The 21,351-nt window shown below is 39.8% G+C and overlaps 1 protein-coding gene across 2 annotated transcripts; it reads left to right on the top strand.

The window, feature by feature from the left end:
- The first annotated feature begins 19,449 nt into the window (after positions 1-19,449).
- On the top strand, positions 19,450-20,983 carry LOC135427544 (uncharacterized). Of its 2 annotated transcripts, XM_064681086.1 has the most exons (3): positions 19,450-20,103; positions 20,170-20,745; positions 20,801-20,983. In XM_064681086.1, the coding sequence occupies exons 1-3, from the start codon at positions 19,471-19,473 to the stop codon at positions 20,810-20,812; spliced, it is 1,221 nt and encodes a 406-aa protein (XP_064537156.1). In that variant the 5' UTR covers positions 19,450-19,470; the 3' UTR covers positions 20,813-20,983. The 2 variants fall into 2 exon arrangements, with proteins under 2 accessions (XP_064537156.1, XP_064537150.1); XM_064681080.1 differs by having other exon boundaries at positions 19,451-20,745.
- Positions 20,984-21,351: the final 368 nt, after the last annotated feature.

The raw sequence follows: 21,351 nt of genomic DNA, 5'->3' as shown, positions 1-21,351 counted from the left end.
GCATTCAAAGGTTTCAAGGGATTTAATAAAAACAAGTTAGAGGTGTTCTAGTCGGGATCTCCCGACTAGAGTATACCCTGAACCCTCTTCTTCCAACACCTAATGCAGCTCGCGCTAAGCGCTCGTATGCTTTAGTAGTAATAAAGAAAAATTAAAATAAAAAAAAAATTGTTCCCTTGGCAGGCTTCAACCTCGCAACTAACCACTTGCCTCTACTCAACAGCCATACCAGACACCAGCCAAAAAAAAAATAGTTTCCTCGGTAGGTTCGAACTTGCTACAAACTACACTACTTGCCGCCGCCTCTATTCAACAGCCACACCAATAACTGAATCTCAGTAAGAAAAAAAACTATTAAAATAGCAGCACTGAAAACAATACAATCGCAAATGCAATGCTGTTGACAGAATTTAAAGAAGACGCGCATGAATGTGTGTGTGTACGTATGTGCGTGTGCATGTAGATATTCTTGGAATTTGTGCTAGCTGCCGCAAACACGTGGGCTGCCAAAGCACATTTTCTTTCTTAACCGATCTTGATGAAATTTTCTACAGTACATCATATTGTACAAGAGAATATTCGTGTATTATTAAAAATTCAATTGCATTATAATTGTGGCTTATATTGGTGGGCAGCATAAATTGGATTATTTACTTGATTTATAGCTATGTGTTTGTAGCGGGGAGGTGGTGATAGTTATAAAATGAAAGATACTTGATACATATATACTATTATACAAGCTACATGTCAAGTTTGGCGACTCTAGCTCTTATTATTTACCAAAATGACTCAAAAAACAGGATTTCGATATCTATTTTTATCGATTACTTGGAAACTGTGCAAGTTACCGAATATCGGAAACAAACTTGTTCTACGCGGGAGTTACCGCCACCCAAGCCGCCTAGAAGCGGCTAACTACACACATTCCCACTTACAACCGTCGCCCACTCATACGTTTTGTAGACACATGCCTCTCACACGTCTCTCGTTACCCACTTTAAAAGGGCAACAGTTTATTGTAACATATTCTAAAATTCATGTTAAATTGCACACTAAGCCTTCTAAGAGGATGTGCCGTTGCGACATTTCAAGTGCTAGCCACATGAAACCGCTACAACAGCATATTCTCGGACTCATGTAGCTAAACATGTTGACAAAACCTTTGTATACAGCAGGTTATATATAAGATATAGAAATAAAGACACTTCACTCTTTGTACGAATTTCAACCCAATCACTTCAGTGTTTTATTAATTTCAACAAACATTAAACCACACAACCAGTTTAACTTATCGACAACAATTTCGTGGGTGCTAACTTAGTAACGCATTCCCCCGATTATCTTCACATCCCTTCGTTACCGAGGGCCACGCTGGTAACTGGCGCAGTCAAGAGACGTCGAAGATTATTACAACCATAATTCGACGAGAAGAACCATGCTCCTTAATTGCATATTATTCAGCCTGTGAGTTGACCAATTATATACATAAAAATAAAAACAACACAAACACACCTCTACAGACCAAATTATGTTAAACAAAATCCTAAAAGTGAAGAATATAAGCAAATGTAGTGTAGACATTTGTATACAAGAATAATTAAACAAAAATATAAAAATGAAACATATTCAATGTATCAATAAATAATCAGTGAGAAGTATACTAAACGTAGTAACGTGGCATAAGATGAGAAAAGTTTCAAGCTTATGCCTCGCAATAGGGCAGTGATGGTCAGAATCAACCTGTTGGACGCGAACGTACAGTTCGAGTAAGTCATTGAGACTCGTTGAAGACCATATTTTTACAGGGCATATAAAATACAAAAATGAATACAAACACACTAAAAAATAAAAAACAAAAACAACAATGTTATAAATACATGAAACAAGAGCTATGCAGTTTCCGCTAGGGCAGTGATGGTCAGAATCAACTTGTTGGACGCGAACGTACAGTTCGAGTAAGTCATTGAAACTCGTTGAAGACCATATTTTTACAGGGCATATAAAAATACAGAATTTAAATAATTTAAATTAAATGGATGCAAGAAATGAATACAAAAACAACAATGCTATAAATGCATGAAACAAGAGGTATGCAGTTTCCGCTAGGGCAGTGATGGTCAGAATCAACTTGTTGGACGCGAACGTAGAGTTCGAGTAAGTCATTGAAACTCGTAGAAGACCATATTTTTTTACAGGGCATATAAAAATACAGAATTTAAATAAATTAAATTAAATGGATGCAAAAAATGAATACAAAAACAACAATGATATAAATGTATGAAACATGAGCTATACAGTTTCCGCTAGGGCATTGATGGTCACAATCAACTTGTTGGACGCGAACATATCGTTCGAATAAGTCACTGAAACTCGTTGAAGATCATATTCTATAGGGCATTAGCAGTCACAACCTTGTTGAGGACAATTGTAGGGTATCGGAGACCAGACAATAGGTGTATTAACTATTGATACAAACCAAACACAGAAAATAAATATATAAAAATGAATTAACAATAACAAAAAGAAAAGACCACTTAGAATACGTAACATTTGTATTAAGTAATATTAAGTAAAATAATTATTGAATTCCAATTATATAATAATACTGCAATTATCTCAATTACAGACATTTTTAAAACAAAATAAAAAAAACCCCCTCAACAAAAACCAAGCAAACAATAATACTTATTAAATATAAATACCTATATAATCTAAAGACACTAAACTAAGTCACATGCCAATATACATTAAGAATAAATACATAGCATAAACTAAATGTCCAAATCGGTAAAAAAAACATCCATCTTGAGTACTCTTACTAGGAGCCAGGCTAGACAAAATAATAATACCATTCCCAAATCTAACGAAAACATCAATACACCTACGCTAACACATAAATCAACACAAAGGACAGAAATGACGACCAACGGAATCGCTAACTTGTCAGGAACAAGCTCACAGGAGGCTTGTTTAGACATCCCGGACGCTATTAAATGCCTCCCGGTTTTCGAGGGCAACCCTAACTCTTTAAAACGTTTTATAGCTAATGTTGAGGAGATCCTTATGGTTATCAGAGGAAGCGATCAAACGCCTAGGGGACAACTCCTTTTGAGAGCAATTAGGAATAAAATAGAAGGACGAGCTAGTGAAATATTGGATCAGGCAGACACTCCCCTTAATTGGGATGAAATGAAAAAAATATTGACTAAAAAATTATCAGACCAAAGAAACGAATTTACTATTATAGAACAGTTACATGATATTCCATTTAAAAATTTGACTATTACGCAACTATACGATTCAATACTCGAATCCAAAAGAGCTCTTTTCAGCATAGTAGATAATAAAGAATTATCAGTCCAAACGATAGGCGAGAAAAAGGAATTTTATACGACATTGTGCCTCAACACCTTTATTAAAGGATTAACAGGACCATTAAGGAACATTGTTAGATCGGCGAGACCCACGAACTTAGACGAAGCTTTTGACTTAGCTATCTTTGAACGAGATACTTATTACCAAGATAAACGCAGGGACACCTTTCAAAATAATTACAACAATAACAACAATCACAACCAACTCAGACAACAAGGACCAAGACGAGTACCTTATAATCAACCAAACTCTTACAACAATAACAATAATAACTATGGGCAAAACCAACCCAGCTATTCCAGACTATCGAACTCACAAAACAACGGAAACCCAAGAGCAATAATGCCGCCAACAAACCAAAACTCAGGTCACAACTCACGACAATTTAAGAACTCAACTGTGTCTAACTTCTCACAACAGGGTTATAACAATAACAAACAATATAACAATTCTCTTAGTAACAGCAGGCAGACACACCTACACAACTTAGACGAATCCGAAAATTTTCAGCAACCAGCCTCAACGGACAAACAGGATACCTAAGAGAATACAAAAACAGACACGGACCGAACTTACCCTACATTTTGATAAATTCACCCTTTGTTATTATTCTTAATTGACACCGGAGCTTGCCACTCTTTCCTAGACCCAAAATTCGTATTTCACGGTAACAGAACCAAATTAGAAAAACCCTTTATAGTAAGAACAGTACTAAAATCTATAGAATTATCCGAAAAAGCAAACTTTAAAGCATTTAAAGAATTTAATACATTTGGCACCTTCTCCTTTCTCTTACTTAAATTCCACGATTATTTCGACGGGCTTATAGGAATAGACATTCTAGAATCAGTAAAAGCAAATATCAGAATAAATGACCGCATACTCGAAACTCCCCATGCACAAATTAAACTAGTAATGAGACAAAACAAAACCACTCAAGTTCACATAATAGAAGGAGGGACTAGAAACATGTTAAGTCTACCCGTACAATTAAAAGAAGGCAGTTTTTGGTTTAAAGGTAGTAAAGTCGCCGACAATACCTTTATTTTAGAGGGCATATACGAAGCTTCCAATAACACTGCCTACTTTGAAATAGTCAACTACGCGGAAGACAACGAAAAATTTTGTTTAGAAACACCTTTGGAAGTCGAAAAATGCCAAGAACATGAAGTCATAAGTCTTAATTTTTCGACTCGATTAGAACCGAACGACACTAATAGCACACAAAAAGCCTTAGTAAAAACAGACCATTTGAACAAGGAAGAAGAAAACGAATTAAAGAAACTTCTCGCTAAATTCCCATTTTTATTTTATGACGAAAAGGATACTCTTACATTCTCAGACACAGAAAAACACCAAATTAATACACCCGACAACATACCACTATACGCACGACCCTTCAGATATAGTTACCACGAACAAAAAGAAATCCAGGGTCAAATCGATAAAATGCTAGAACAAGAAATAATAAGACATAGCCGTTCCCCTTGGAGCTCACCAGTTTGGTTAGTTCCCAAAAAATCAGACACCGGAGTTCCCAAATGGAGATTGGTAGTAGACTATAGGAAATTAAATCAAAAAACAATTAAAGACAAATACCCCGTACCAAATATAAATGAAATCCTAGATAGAATAGGTAGAGCAAAGTATTTCTCCGCGTTAGACTTAGCAAGCGGTTACCATCAAATAGAGATGGAACCCAATGATATCCAAAAAACCGCTTTTACAGCATTAGGAGGACATTACGAATTTCTTAGAATGCCCTTCGGGCTTACCAACGCCCCAGCCACTTTCCAACGAGTCATGAACAATGTCCTCGGAGAACTTAAAGGAGTTTGCTGTTTGGTATACTTAGACGACATAATAGTATTTTCCGGATCATTACAAGAACACATAACGGACTTAGAAAAAGTTTTTACTAAACTTACCAAAGCTAATCTAACGTTACATCCTGAAAAATCAAAACTTCTTAGGAAAGAAATCGAATTTTTAGGACATATTGTGACAGAAAAAGGTATCAAACCAAACCCTAACAAATTGGAAGCAATTAAAAGATTTCCTATTCCCCAAACTAGGAAACAAATAAAATCATTCCTGGGCCTCTTGGGCTATTACAGAAAATTTATCAAAGATTTCGCAAAAATTACCAAACCATTAACAGCTCAATTAAAAGGAAAGAAAGCAGTAATTATATCAGATGAATACGTAAACACCTTTGAAAATTGTAAAACACTCCTTTGCAACGACCCATTGTTGCAATACCCAGACTTTTCTAAACCTTTTATATTAACCACCGACGCTAGTAACGTAGCAGTGGGATCCGTATTGTCTCAAGGCAACTTGGGTAGCGACAAACCAATTTGTTTTGCTAGTAGAACCTTGTCAGACACCGAACGAAATTATTCCACGGTCGAAAAACAGATGTTAGATGTTGGAACTTACTAATCAAACTTCTTAAAAACATCTTGAGACCCAACAAAACTTGCGCTATTTTCGCTAATGACGACATTTTTAAAATCTTCCAGGAAGTATATAAAAACTTCTTCGCGCATAGTAAAATATTTAAAGCAGTTAGATGCACAATTGTTCTTACTGACATCCAAAATATCACAGACCAAGAGAATCTAATAACAAAATACCACACGGACACCAATCACAGAGGCATAGATGAAACAACAGCACATTTAAAAAGACAATATTACTTCCCTTATATGAGAAATAAAATAGCCCAAACTATTAATAACTGTGACATTTGCCAAATTCTAAAATACGACAGAAACCCACAAAAAATTGAATTCAAAAAAACTGAAACAGCTAAACAACCTTTATACAATAAACGGAAAATATGTAGTAACTTTCATTGACAAATTTTCCAGATTCTCATACGGTTACACCATCAATAATAGGGACGCGCTTAGTATTCTCAATTCCATTAAAACTTTTATAAATACATACGGAATTCCTAAAAAAATCATTTGCGACCAGGGCGCGGAATACGCATCTAACATCTTTAAAGACTTTTGTAGACAATACCAAATAGAATTACACACGACTTCATTTCAACAATCTTCTAGTAACGCTCCTGTAGAGAGATTACATTCTACTCTCACAGAAACGTTTAGGCTTATCTTAGACGCTAAGAAGAGCAGGAACACACAAGTACACATGAAGAAATCCTAACAGAAACATTTATAACATACAATAATGCCATACACTCGGCAACACAATTAACCCCCTACGAACTTTTTACAGGCAGAACGCACACCTTTAATAAGGATATCGTATTCAATAACGAACACGATTACCTAGAGACTTTGAATAAATATAGACAGGAAATCTATCCAGAAATAGTTGAAAAGCTAGAAAAACAAAAAAATAAAAATATAAACAAGTTAAACGCCAATAGAACAAAACCAATACTATTACAATCGGGCGATACAGTGTTTAGAAAGGAAAACAGACGTAATAAACTAACCCCAAGATTTTCCAAGCAAATAGTTCACTCGGACGGTACCATTACATTTAGAACTACACGCGGACAGAAAATACATAAAACAAAAATCAAAAGACTTATTAGAAGAAAACAATAGTAAAGAACCATTAATATCGTTACAGGTTAGCTGCCATTTACGGTAACTTCATTAAAATAGAGACCTTACTCGAACAACAACCGGTAGCAACGATGAACTTAGGCGAAACAAGAACAACATATGCATACAAAACAATATAACATGTAATTCACCTCGCCGAATACGAAACTTCCATTAAAAAAATCAAAGACTCTCTTTTGTCCCTACAAAATGAAAACGACTTAGCAGAATTAACAAGAACATTGTTGAAAAAATGGGAACAATTAGAAGATAGGTTCAATAGCCTGATGCCCTACAAACGATAAAAGCGGGGAATTGTCAATGGGTTAGGGTCAGTTATTAAAGCTATTACAGGAAATATGGACGCAACTGACGCAAACGAAATTGAACGAACACTGAGACATTTACAAACTAATACCAACGATCTTACTAACAATTTAAAAACACAAGTAACCTTTAATAACGAGGTGATAGTGAGATTCAACAATTTGACACAACACATTAACAACGAACAAGATACCATTAACAATTTCATCTCATCAAACCAAAATAGAATTTACAACGATATAAACGAAGAAAACAACAAAATTCAATTACTAGATTATGCCACCAGAATAGGCATAAATATCGACATCATTCTTAATCATATTAAACACATCAAATTAAACGTAATACCTAAATACATTCTAAATAGAGAAGAATTGGATAGAATAAAAACAATCATGTACCACCAAAATCTTAAAATACATCAGACGAACACATATATCGTTTAATGTCACTAGACTCCATAATAAATAATACCGACATTATTTTTGCTACTTATTAAAATACCTTTGTTAACACACGATAACTTACAATTGGTACATCTTAGTACAATTAGTACACCCGATCAAAAATTCACAATTTGTAATAGCCCCACACTTTATAGCATTTTACAAAAACCAATTGTTATATTTTAATAAACCTTGCGTTAAAATTCACAATATAAACATTTGTAATTACCAAGAACATGAATCAAGCTTAGTTAACGTAGATTGCCTTAAAAATGTATTAATGAACAAGACGAGTAAATGTGAGACTAAAGTTATAGGCATTAAGAAACAAATTATCGAACCCGAGAAAGGGCACATTTTCATATTCAACGCACCAGGATTAAAGATCAATTCAAATTGTGGGAAAGAAAGCATCATCAAACAATCAGCAATAATCCACTACAACAACTGTTCAGTCAGCATCGAGGACCAAACCTTCGACGACAATATAAATCAGATCGAAGACCAATTAAACTTCACAGTCCCAGAAATCCCGAATCTGGAAACTAATATTATAATAGATGAGTTAGACCTTAATAAACTACGATTGGAAGGCATAAAAGGCCAAACGCAAATCTGGCACCTAAACAAAAAAACACTCAACTCATCTTTGGACTATCTACTCTGCAATAATAGTGAGGTTGGTCGCCGGAACACTACTTTTCGGCATGGCAAAAAGAACTACGACATTCGAACTCAACCAACTAAAAGACTCCGACGCTCAGCCCATAGCCTCCCTATGGCCTTCACTTCAATCTAGGGGGGGAGGAGTTACCGTATCGACCACCCAGGGCATGTCACAGTCGATACCGCAACCCAAGCTGCCTAGAAGCGGCTAACTGCACACATTCCCACTTACAACCGTCGCCCACTCATACGTTTTGTAGACACATGCCTCTCACACGTCTCTCGTTACCCACTTTAAAAGGGCAACAGTTTATTGTAACATATTCTAAAATTCATGTTAAATTGCACACTAAGCGTTCTAAGAGGATGTGCCGTTGCGACATTTCAAGTGCTAGCCACATGAAACCGCTACAACAGCATATTCTCGGACTCATGTAGCTAAACATGTTGACAAAACCTTTGTATACAGCAGGTTATATATAAGATATAGAAATAAAATATATATAAAATAAAAGAGAAAATACGAATTTCAACCCAATCACTTCAGTGTTTTATTAACTTCAACAAACATTAAGCCACACAACCAGTTTAACTTATCGACAACAATTTCGTGGCTGCTAACTTAGTAACGTATTCCCCCGATTATCTCCACATCCCTTTGTTACCGAGGGCCACGCTGGTAACTCGGGCGCTATGAGGACCTATATCTAAAATTTCAAGACGGACATGGCTAGAACGACTCGGCTATTGATGCTGATCAAGAATATGTATACTTTATGGGGTCGGAGATGCTTCCGTCTGCCTGTTACATACATTTGCAGAAAAACAATGTACCCTTTTTACCCATTATTAATGGGTTCAGGGTAAAAATAGTATATATACAAATAATATTATGTACAGGTGTAAGGTTATATTAATAAAATTATTTTCTATAATTGTGATTTTCTTTTTATACCCTTGCAGAGGGTATTATAATTTTGTCGTGAAATGTGTAACGCATAGAAGGAGACATCTCCGACCCCATAAAGTATATATATTCTTGATCAGTATCAACAGCCGAGTTGATATAGCCATGTCCGTCTGTCTGTTTCTATGCGAACTAGTCTCTCAGTTTTAAAGCTATCTTTATGAAACTGCAGAATACCCTCTTTCTGTTGCACGCAGTTCATATGTCAAAACCAGCTGGATCGGACCACTATATCATATAGCTGCCATAGGAACGATCGGTCGAAAAGTAGGTTCTTGTATGAAAAACATTTTTGTTTATAAAGTTATCTTGACTAAACTTGGTATTTATTAGTTTTACTACGCTCCCCATATATATGCGAAATCCTATTAAGATCGGACAACTAAATCATATAGCTGCCATAGGAAAGATCGGTCGAAAATTAAGTTTTTGTATGGAAAATTTTTATGTTTTTCTAGATATCTTGACCAAACTCGGTACTTATAGGTTTTACTAAGCTCCCCATATATATGCAAAATCCTATTAAAATCGGACAACTGTATCATATAGCTGCCATAGGAAAGATCGGTCGAAAATTAAGTTTTTGTATAGAAAATTTTTTTTCAAGATATCTTGACCAAACTCGGTATTTATTAGTTTTACTACGCTCCCCATATATATGCAAAATCCTATTAAGATCGGACAACTACATCATATAGCTGCCATAGGAACGATCGGTCGAAAATTAAGTTTTGTATGGAAACCTGTTTTGTTTTTCAAGATATCTTAACCATACTCGGCATTAACTATTTTCCCTGTGCTTTTTAGATACGGGTAAAGCATTATGAGCATTTTGAAAAGGTTGGGTCTGCAAGGGTATTAAATCTTCGGTGTGCCGAAGATAGCACTTCTTTCTCGTTATTAATTACTAGCGGTTATACCCAGGCCTTGCCCGTGGCACGTATGTTATAAAATAAATGTTATCAAAAAGCTTTGAAAATGATTTTGAAACTGATCGGACGGTCAACAAAAAACTTTCATACTAACGTTTTCCGATAATTTGGAATTTCACGAAACTCCGTCTTAACGTGCACGTTCATCACATAAGGTAACTACAGTGAAAATTTCAGCTTCATAGCTTTTTCGGTTTGGGCTGTGCGTTGATCGCCAGTCAGTCAGTCAGTCAGGTAGCGGTCAATATTTATCACTTATGATAAAATTATATTTATGTATAATCACTAAACAACTGAATAATCGAATCACGATGAATCACAACGAGGGAACCCCAAGGGTAACTGCGACCATTTTGTTATGTCCAGAGAGAGTAAGACTGCTGAAAGTGGCCTCGAAAGCCGAACGTTCAGTATGAAGCCGCATCTCGCTCAGCGCACAACGTTGCTGCGGCTGATGCCTTTTTATAATATATGTATGTTGGTTTTTACTTCTAAAAACATATGTGTGTATGCATGTGAAGAGTGTGCCTCGCTCTCACTCATTGCTTTGCGCCCTTGTGTGCATCTCTTTCTCCCTGCATAGCTTCTCAAAAAATCCCCAGATCTACGAACATATATATGTTTATGTTGTGTGAATGTGCGCACAAGTAGATCACGGCGTTTGTCGCAAGCCAGAGATGTTTTCATCAATTGTATACCTTTTGTGCCTGTGGTACCAAAAGGCAAACACATTCAAATGCTCCATTATGTATTACTTCGTCTATTTATATTTAATAAAAACTTAAATAACCTAAATTAAATATTTACATTTTATATTCTAAATTATATACCCTAAACCCATTGAAAATGGGTAAAAGGGGTATAACGTTTTTGTGCAAATGTAGGTAACAGGCAGAAGGAAGCATCTCTGACCCTATAAAGTGTATATATTCTTGATCAGCATCACAGGCCGAGTCGATCTAGCCATGTCCGTCTGTCGGTCCGTCTTTCTGCCCGTATGTATGAACGCAAGGATCTCAGAACCTATAAGAGCTAGAGACTTGAAATGCCCGCGCAGATAGAGTTTGTTTCCGACATTCGATAACTTGCCCCGTTTCTAAGTAATCGATAAAAATCGATATCGAAATCCTGTTTTTGAGCAATTTTGGTAAATAATAAGAGCTAGAGTCGTCAAACTTGACATGTAGCTTCTAGAACAGTATATAAATAAATAAAGTATCTTTCATTTTATACCTATCGCCACCTCCCCGCTACCACCGAAAATCTATTGCCCATCAGTTTAAGCCACAATTAATATGCAATTGAGTTTTTGAGAAAACATAAATATTCTATTCTACAATAAGATGTACTGTCGAAAATTTCATTAAGATCGGTTAAGAAACACAAAAATTATGTGTTTTGGCAAATTCCAAGAATTTCTGTATACATGTACACACACACATTCATGCGTCTGCTTGGAATTCTATCAACAGCATTGCAATTGCGATTGTATTGTTTTCTGTGCTGCTATTTTAATTGGTTTTCTCATTTAAACTCAATTATTGGTGTGGCTCTTGAGTAGAGGCGGCGGCAAGTGGTGCGGTTTGTTGCGAGTCCGAACCTTGCCAAGGGAACAATATTTTTTCTTATATTAATTTTTTTTTATTACTACTAAAGCAAACGAGCGCGTAGCTCGTGCTGCATTTGGTGTTGGAAGAAGAGCGTTCTGGGTATCCCCTAGTCGGGAGCTTCCGACTTGAACCTTTACTTGTTTTGTTTCCTGTGGGGACCTATTTTGCTTAAAATAAAAAAAACTAAGTCGTATTTCTTCAAGGATAATTCATCGTCGAAGAATTCTAAGAAATGTCCAAAATGAAATTAAAAAAATCTATTTTTGCGATGCTAATTGTGCACACAAAAGAGAAAGAGTGTGCTTTTGAGTGAGCAGCCGTGTAAAATTTCTATTTTCCATGCTTGTTGACACCTCAGCGGTGGCATGTGTGCATGAAAACTTTTGGGACCGGCCAAGCACGCACACCTACACACTTTTCTATATGGATGGAAGCCTTTACGCGTTTGTGTGCCTGTTGGTTGCCTGCCTGTTCGATGCAAATTTGACAAGATTTTAAGGTTTTCTGAATTTCGAGCTCTACCCACACACATACACACACACTCAAATACTCGGGATAGTTTACCTAGAGTGCGGACGCGATTTTTTACTGCTCCGTATGTAAATAAACAAACCAGTGGTATTCCTGCGAAAATTTTAGTAAACATAGTGCAAGTGCGCAGTGAACTGTGTCATAGGCCTAATGCACCAAAAGGTGAGCGGCGGTACTCACTGCGAAGCCAGTGCAGAGCGTTTCTGGGGCGGCATCTACAACTCCACGATTCAGGCGAGAGGAGCGGAGGCGTGTCCTTGGTGTGTTTTTGTGCTCTTTTATGAGTTTTACCACTCAAATTCAGTAGCAGTCTCGCGAAGCTTTTTGTGCAATTGGTTGCATTCACTCTAACAGCTGTTAGTAGTGTTAGCTAGTGCAGTTTATAACCAGCTGATCTGCACTATAGGACCAGCTACCAAGCTTCGTAGCCAAGACAACAACCAGGCGATAAGGCGTCGAAGATATCGGGCAAAAAGTACAGCATACTTTCGGGCTTAAGCTGTTCCTGCTAAGCAGGTAAGCTTCGTTATCTAACCACGCTTAAGAACAGGCAAAGAAGTCGGTATCAGTGCTCACTTCAGGCTCCAGGGCAAAAAGGTGTAAAAGGTCGCGGAACAGACTAATTTCCAACCCCCCCGCCGCGGCGGTGCACATAAAAACGGGGCTGTGGTGACCGAGTTGGAGCGGTATAACTCCCAGCGGTCAAAAGCCTGAGGGAAACTTCTGGCCACCGAGGGACCCTGTAAAGCCCTGTTAGCAAGAGCAGGTGCGCCGCTCTGCGCGGCAGCGATCACCACCACACCAGGCGGACACGCCAGTGCAGCAAAGAGTGGCTGTGTCGTCGCCGGCAAAAGCGAGTGATGAGCTGCCAAGAACCAGAAAGGCACGATAGAAAAGATGATCATAGTCCTAGACGGCCTCACGGAGCTGTTCAGCGGACAACGCCACATTAACGTGTTGATGCGAGATGAACTCGCGAAGGCAGAAAATCTGCAAAAGATGGCAATTAAGCTCTGCGCACCTGATACAAAGTGCGACGAGGTTCAAACGACGCCTTCACTATCTGACGTGGTGAAACGAACTTGTTAAAAACGCGCCCATCGAAGCTCGGAACCCAAAAAGGTGCAACAACACCCAAACGGCAGAAGGACGGCATGCCAGAGCAGCGCGGAGCTGCCTGCAAGAATGCCAAAAACCAGGGCCAGAACTCAGCGAAACAGGCGGTGCTCACGCAGCCCAAGCCAGCCCCCGCCAACCCTAACACGGCTGGTCGACAAGGCAATACACAGGGCTGGACAGCAGTCAACGGACGCAAGCGATCGTAGCAGAGCCGACGCCATTACAGTCCACGGTGTGGGTGCACCTAAGTGGCGATGTGCAGGGCATCCGCAAGACTGCGAAAGGCGAAAGCATTTGGCGGCCACAATTACGCTCCCAGCGCCAAAAGTCAGGACGCTAGTCGAGATGGCTAAAGTGAGGATTAAATGGGTGGTCTGCCGAATACGTGCAATCGACCAACCAAAGCGGGGCGTTAAATGACAGGGCTTTGGGCACATCGCTAAGAACTGCACCAGCGGAGAGGACTTGAACGGCGCATGCTTCAGATGCGGGGATGCAGGCCACAAAGCAAAGAATTGATGCAAGCCACCTAAATGCAGCCTTTGCACGCGAAAAGGGGAAAAGTCATCGGACCATGCTACAGTTAGCTTCAAGTGTCCGGCGTACCGCGAGGCAGTACGCAAACTGAAATGTAAAGGTTACTCCAATTAAACCTTAACCAGCCCTTAGCCCTTAGAGCAGACTGTCAGCGAAATGCGCATCGATATAACCATTATTAGCGAACCTCACCACCAAGAGACCAACTGCCCTAGAATACGGACCGAGAATCAGGATGGAAATGCTGCGCTCTGGGTATGTGGCGACCCATCGAATACAAAGTCCTTTACTGGGTTTGTACGCGCACAATACGGCAGCCTGTTGATATACAGCTGCTACCTGGCCCCAGCATGCAGCGAATTTACAGCTGCATTATACGCTTGAGTAGACGATGAAAGGGGGTGGAAGGTCATTATTGCTGGTGACGTCAACGCCTGGCAGTGGTATGGGGCAGCCAAGCAACTAACGCAAGAGGTCGTGCCCTGTTGGAAAGCTTCGCAGACCTGTAGATAGCTCTGTTAAACTCCGGCTCGGAAAAAACCTTTAGTCTGGGTGGTATCGGATCAATAATCGATCTCACCTTCGCAACCACTTCACTTTTCGGCGCAACAAAATGGGAATCAAGCGACGTATACACCGCATTCGACCACTTCGCAATAAAATGCACGATTGGTGAAGGAACTGATGCCAGGACGAGAAGCCTAAGTCGAACCGGTTGGATACTTTCGACAACGAGGCCTTTTCAAACGCATTCCAATCGCTTGCCACAATTATCGCTTGCATGACAATTATCGCGTCTAAAGAAGGCTATACGAGATAGCAAGCGAGAATGCTTCCTGGAGCTATGCGACTCAGCCGATTATGATCCTTGGGGCTAGGCGTATAAAACTGTCGTCAAAAGACTCTACGCCGGCAAGCAAACGCAGCCTTTTAACCAAAGTGAGCTGAAGTTGATTGTGAAAACGCTATTCCCAATCAGACCCGACGGCTTACATACGCAAACCCACCCAGCGAGCCACGGAGCAGCCGCGAGGGTGTTAATCGACGAAGTCTCAGTCGATGAGCAGCTGACGACTGCCAGAAGCCTAAAGCTCAGTAAGGCGCCGGGTCCTGACGGAATTCCCAACCGAGCGCTGAAACTAGCCATGTCCTTGCACCCTGCGCAGTTCGTGCAGCTTTTAAACATGTGCCTAATGGAGAGAACTGTCCCCATGATATGGAAACTTCAAACGCTAGTCCTGTTACTTAAGCCAGGTAAGCCGCCAGACGATCCATCGTCATACAGGCCAAAGTGTTGGAGAAGCTCATCTGCAACAGTCTTCAGTCAGCTGTCGACAATAATGGCGTAGTCGACAGAAGACGCTTTGGATAAAGTTGGCGGCATAGCAACAAACGCCATTCAAGGATCGAGATGGAAAAGAAGTACTGCCTTATTGTCACGCTGGATGTTAAAAACGCCTTTAACACAGCCTGGTGATACAAAATATTGGATGCACTGTCAACGTTTCGCGTCCCATATCATCTTCAGGAGACGATACGCAGCTACTTTTCAGGAAGATTGCTGCAATACGACACCGCAGATGGCCCCACTACACACCAAGTGTCCGCTGGGGGGCCCCAAGGCTCAGTTCTAGGACCCCTCCTCTGGAACATCATCGGCGATGGCATCCTCCGACTGGAACTCCCGATCGATACAAGTATCATCGGCTTCGCAGACGACGACGACGGTCGTCGGCAAGGAATTGAAGGACGAAGGACAGAAGCGGTGTTAGTCAGCAGCCGAAAGAAGATGTAAACAGCGCACATAAGAGTCGGCAGCGCGGTAATAGAATCAGCGAGGGTGTTAAAATACCTGGGCGTCATCCTAGACACAAGGATGTCGTTCAGAGAGCACTTGGAGTGTGTGCACAAAAAAGCAGCAGAATCCTGTCGAGCGCTATCAAGCATTATGCTGAACACTCTAAAGCAGCATGGACGCTGTCTTCTCAGGACCGTAACCAAAGCGGTAATAAAGTACGCGTCCCCCATCTGGAGCAGAGCAATGCCTGTTCCTAGCTACGGCCGGGGCGTAAACTCAATATATCGCCTTAGTGCTCTACGGGTCAGCTGTGCCTTCCGGACGGTATCAGACGAAGCGGCTCTGGTTATCGCAGGAATGATTCCGCTTAATGAACTGGCAACTGAAGCGTAAGTTTCCTATAGAGCTCTTAATGGAAACAGCACAGCAAACTCGGTTCGCACTGCAGCAAGGATGCAAAGCAAAGCACGATGGCCAACATGTTGGGATCGGTTATATATAGGACGCTGGACGCATAGGCTTATAAAATACTTGGAAGCCTGGATAAGCCGCAAGTATGGTAACACTGATTTATATTTAACGCAGCTCCTATCTGGCGACGGATGCTTCAGGAGCTACTTGAAGCGATTCGGTCACGACAACACAGACGAGTGTTCTTGGTGTGACAGAGGAATCGCAGAGGACGCCCTACAAATCATCTTTGAGTGTGGACGGTTCTCAGCGAACAGGCAGGAACTGGAGGACAGCCTGTGCATACCTATCACGGTGGACAACTTGGTCAGGAACATGTTAAAGACCGCACAAAAATGGGAAGCAGCCAGCACCTTTGCAGCAGAAGTAATGCAGGAACTCAGGAGAGTTGAGCGCAACAGACGGAGAGCGGAAGAAGTTTGGGTAACCACAACCTGCCTGTGAAGCAATGCTTTGCGGGCGTTCCGCAGGCAAATCACGCTACTTTATCATCAAGTATCCACACTTGTGTCTTTTGCTGCCGCAAGCCCACCGCAGGCATGCCAGAAAAACAAAGACCGTGCCAGTCGCCTAAATTTACGCACCCATCGAAGAAAACATTTCTGTCTTACGACAAACCCTTGAACGGTTCATTCGCACACATTTGTGTGTGTGTAGAGCTTGAAATGCAGAAATCCCAAAAACTTTAAATCTTGTCAAATTTGCATCGAACAGGCAGGCAACCAACAGGCACACAAGCTCATAAATACTTCCATCCATATAGACAAGTGTGTAGGTGTGCGTGCTTGGCCGGTCCAAAATGTTTTCATGCACACATGCCAACGCTCAGTTACCCTTACCAGCAACAAGCATGGAAAATAGCAATTTTGCACATGAACAGGCCAAACCATTTAATAATTTCACACGGCTGCACACCATTTTGTTATGCCCGAAGAGAGTAAGACTGCTGAGAGTGTCAGCCGAACGCCGGCCGACTGTTCAGTATAAAGCCGCATGTCGCTCAGCGCACGACGACGCTGCGGCTGATGCCTTTTCATAATATATGTTTGTTGGTTTTTAATTCCAAAAACATATGTGTGTATGCATGTGCAGAGTGTGCCTCGCTCTCACTCATTGCTTTGCGCCCTTGTGTGCATCTCATTCTCCCTGCATAGCTTCTCAAAAAATCGAGAGATCTTCAAACAAATATATGTTTGTGTTGTGTGCATGGGCGCACAAGTAGATCACGGCGTTTGTCGCAAGCCAGAGATTTTTTCTTCAATTGCGTGCCTTTTGTGCCTGTGGTAGCAAAAGGCACACACATTCAAATGCTCTATCATGTAAAGAATCTGTTCTATTTATATTTAATAAAAACTTAAATGACCTAAACGAAAAATTCATATTTTATAATCTAATTTTTTTGTTTGCTGTGGGGACCTATTTTGCTTAAAATAAAAAAAAAACTAAGTCGTATTTCTGCAATTGTAATTCATCGTCGGCTTGTCGAAGAATTCTAAGAAATGACCAAAAATTGAAAATCAATTATTTTTGCGACTTGCTACTCGTGCACACGTGCCGCATACAATCGATGTCCCGCCTTGTTCTAGCAACAGTTGCTTAGCCATAGCCAGGCAATAGCAACACCGTTTCCAGGTTATGACAAAATAAATGTTTTAAAAACGAACAAAAGAGATGACATTTCTAGGATTGTATATCCCTTGTACATTGTCATGTTGGCCAACTGTCAATCTCAGGGTTTAATTATAACGACAACAGCCGTAGCGTTAAAGCCCGATTTCCACTCCAGTTTAAAGGGGAATCGGCCAAACCGGGGTGTGGTTTTACGGCAGCAACAAATTATAAAAAAAATACCACGACAAAACAAAACAAACGATGATTTGATTACTAACTGAAGATGGGCAGTGCAGTAGAAAGGTATCGATAGATTTAAATGTTGCGCAACAATTGGGCCCACAAGTTCCAAAGCGTAACTCTGTGCATTTTTGAAAGGGAGAGCTGTTTTTTTATTAGAAGGAGCATATAAAAAGAAAAAACCAGACCCAAATGTAAGCTGGCCGCACGCGGGTAGCCAGGCGAGGTTCGGGTCACCAGAGGAGCGGATTGGTCATCATCTCTGGGTGGCTTTAGGTTTTTCTGATATAAAATATTTTTCGTATAAAAATAATCAAGAGCAAGAGGCGCCGTCCTCACCGGCAGGGTACGCAACAGTTTCTCCCAAACTGTGTAGATACGCACAAAAATAATAAAAAGAAATAAAAGGCTCTACTCGGGTGTTCCCGACTCGGGCATACCCTGCACCCTCTTCTAGGAACACCAAATGCAAATCATTGTACGAGCTCGTTTGCTTTCGCAGTAATACAAATAATTTCAACAAATTTATAATTTACAAAGGTCCCTACCCGATAGCCACACCAAAATTTCATATTCCAAAAAAAAAAGCCTTAAAACGTCAGCACAGAAAACAATATATTCGCATTTGTAAGGCTGTTTATATAATTCAATAAAGACGCGCATGAATGTGTGTGTATTTATATATAAATAAAGATAGATACATTCGTGCAATTTTCGCTAGCTGCCGCAAGCACATGTCAAAATAGGCACGTACTATCTTTAATAACTTCTGTGTTTCTTAACCAATATTGATGAAAATTTCAACAGTAGATCTTCCAATACTTCAGATATTTTCATATTCTCAAAAGGACAACTGTCTTAAAATTGTGGCCTAATTTGGTGAGTATTTCCAATTAGTTTATTTATTTGATTCATAGCTATGGGCGGACGCGAGGGTTGCGAATGCTATGAAATGAAACGGACTTGATATATATATATATATATTGTAATAGGATAAGAGCATCATTGGTAACCCTAGCCAGGGTATTATAGTGTCACTATCTATGTTAATTATAACAGTACGATAAGTATATATCGATAATGAAGCAAATGTAATATCGATAAAGAAAAGCGGCTGCGGAGAAGAAGTGGAAGGCAGTCTCTCTACAGTACTAGCAGTAAGAAGACGTGTAAGTTAAATCAATAAAGAAAATCATACTATTACAATATCAGAAGTGGGATTAACTCAGAGAAAAAAAAAACACAACAAAATGGAAAATATAAATATAAATGACGTGTCAATAGCGACATTGAAAAGTTGGTTGGCATTACTAAATTTGCCAACAGAGGGTACCAAAACTGAGCTGATGGCGAGATTAAATAAGGTACCAGTGGATATCCGAGACGATGCTGCAAAGGAACTTGAAGTTCAACGTAACAAGGAACAGACAATTGAGGCTCAAAATGAGTTGCAAAACATAATGCAACAACAGCGTGACGAAATAGCAAATGGCGCCGAGGTGCTGAAACTGATGCGTCTCGAAATTGAAGCGTCTCGAAAATTCCTAGAAGAATTTCAAGTAACGGTGAACCGCAACTCGCACATCGGCGGGAGCGACGGGGGAGAGCAAGAAAGTGAAGTCGGCGATTTATTGCAGCTAGATGATGGTCACACTGAAGAAAGACCACGGTCCACGGATGGCAACGCTGGTGCAGCTGATTACACTGGAACGGCTGGCAACGCTGGTGCAGCTGATCACGCTGGTGCAGCGGGCAACGCTGGGGCAGCTGGAAGGATCGACGAAAGTGGCAACGCTGTCGGAGGCAACTTAAATAATTGCATCCAAACTGGAGCGATGATGTTAGCCAAGGAAATTTTATTAGAATTTACTGGAGAAAGTGAGGTGCGTAAATGGGTAATGCAATTCTTCAATGTGGCCAAGATCTACAAGCTAAATGATATGCAACAGCACTTGCTTTGTATAAGCAAATTGAAAGGCGGTGCTTTGAAGTGGTTGCATGCAGACCCTATGCGCATCATTGCTCCGATTGACGAGATGCTAAATCAATTGGTTTTGGCCTTCGGGGGAGGATTTTCGAAGTCGGAACTACGACAGAAGTTCGAGGATCGGGTTTGGAAACCAGATGAGGTGTTCGCCACATATTTTAGCGAAAAAAGCATATTGGCACAGGACATCAACATTGATGTAGAGGAGTTAATGGAGGGTATTATTCGAGGCATACCTTGCGAAAACTTGCGCACTCAAGCTAGTATGCATTGCTTTACCAATCCGGCTCAAATTTTACGTGCGTTTGCAGCTATAAAGTTGCCAATTAAACGGGTACGAAACCATGTAGTGAAACAAACTGCACAGGAAGCACAGGCGGACAAACAACAACGTTGCTACAATTGCAATGTTAAGGGCCATTGGGCCAAAGATTGTTTAAAGCCCAAACGGGAGGCAGGATCTTGCTATGCGTGCGGCTCAAAGGATCATTTAATAGCAGGATGTCCAAATAAAAAGTATGATATGGAAAACAAATATGTAAGATACTTAAGAATTCATTTTAGTAACTCCTTTAACAAATCAATAATTGCAGAATGCCTTATAGACTCTGGCAGCCCTATTTCATTTTTAAAGGAAAAGTTTGTGCCATTAAAAGTAAAGCGTATGCCAGATGCAAATTCGTATGTAGGTTTAAATGAAAGTAAATTGAAAAATTTTGGAAAAATTTTATGTTATATGAAGAAAAAGTTAATAAATGTTTATTTTAATGTTATAATTGTGGCAAATGAGTCTATGAGGTATGACGCTGTGCTTGGTAGAGATTTTATGGATTCTTTTGGTTTAAATATTGATTTAAGAACATTGAAAATTGTGAACGGGCATAAAGTTGATCACCAGAATAATGGTAAAAATGATATCATAGCTACAAGCTACAAAGAAAAACAAAAAAAAGTGGACGATGAAGCTACCAAACACGAGCAAAATGAAACTATATTGTTAAATGATAAAATCGTTAATAAGGAAATAGTCAGTAATGAAACTGTTAGTGATGAATTAGTTAGTGAGAAAATTGTAAGTCCGGAAACGCTTGGTGATAAAGTTGGTAGTGATGAGATAGTTAGTAATAAAATAATTAGTGGTGAA

The sequence above is a fragment of the Drosophila montana genome, unplaced genomic scaffold, assembly GCF_035044405.1.
Source record: "Drosophila montana isolate Dmon_TW-CO22-7 unplaced genomic scaffold, ASM3504440v1 contig_1391_1, whole genome shotgun sequence".
In the NCBI taxonomy this organism is placed as follows: Eukaryota; Metazoa; Arthropoda; class Insecta; order Diptera; family Drosophilidae; genus Drosophila; species Drosophila montana.
Note: the sequence above shows the minus strand (reverse complement) of the source record. Positions and strands in the feature narration are given on the sequence as shown.

What these genes read in the sequence shown, in the direction of transcription:
- LOC135427544 (XM_064681080.1), top strand. Translation starts at nt 19,471, where the DNA reads ATGGAAAATATAAATATAAATGACGTGTCAATAGCGACATTGAAAAGT.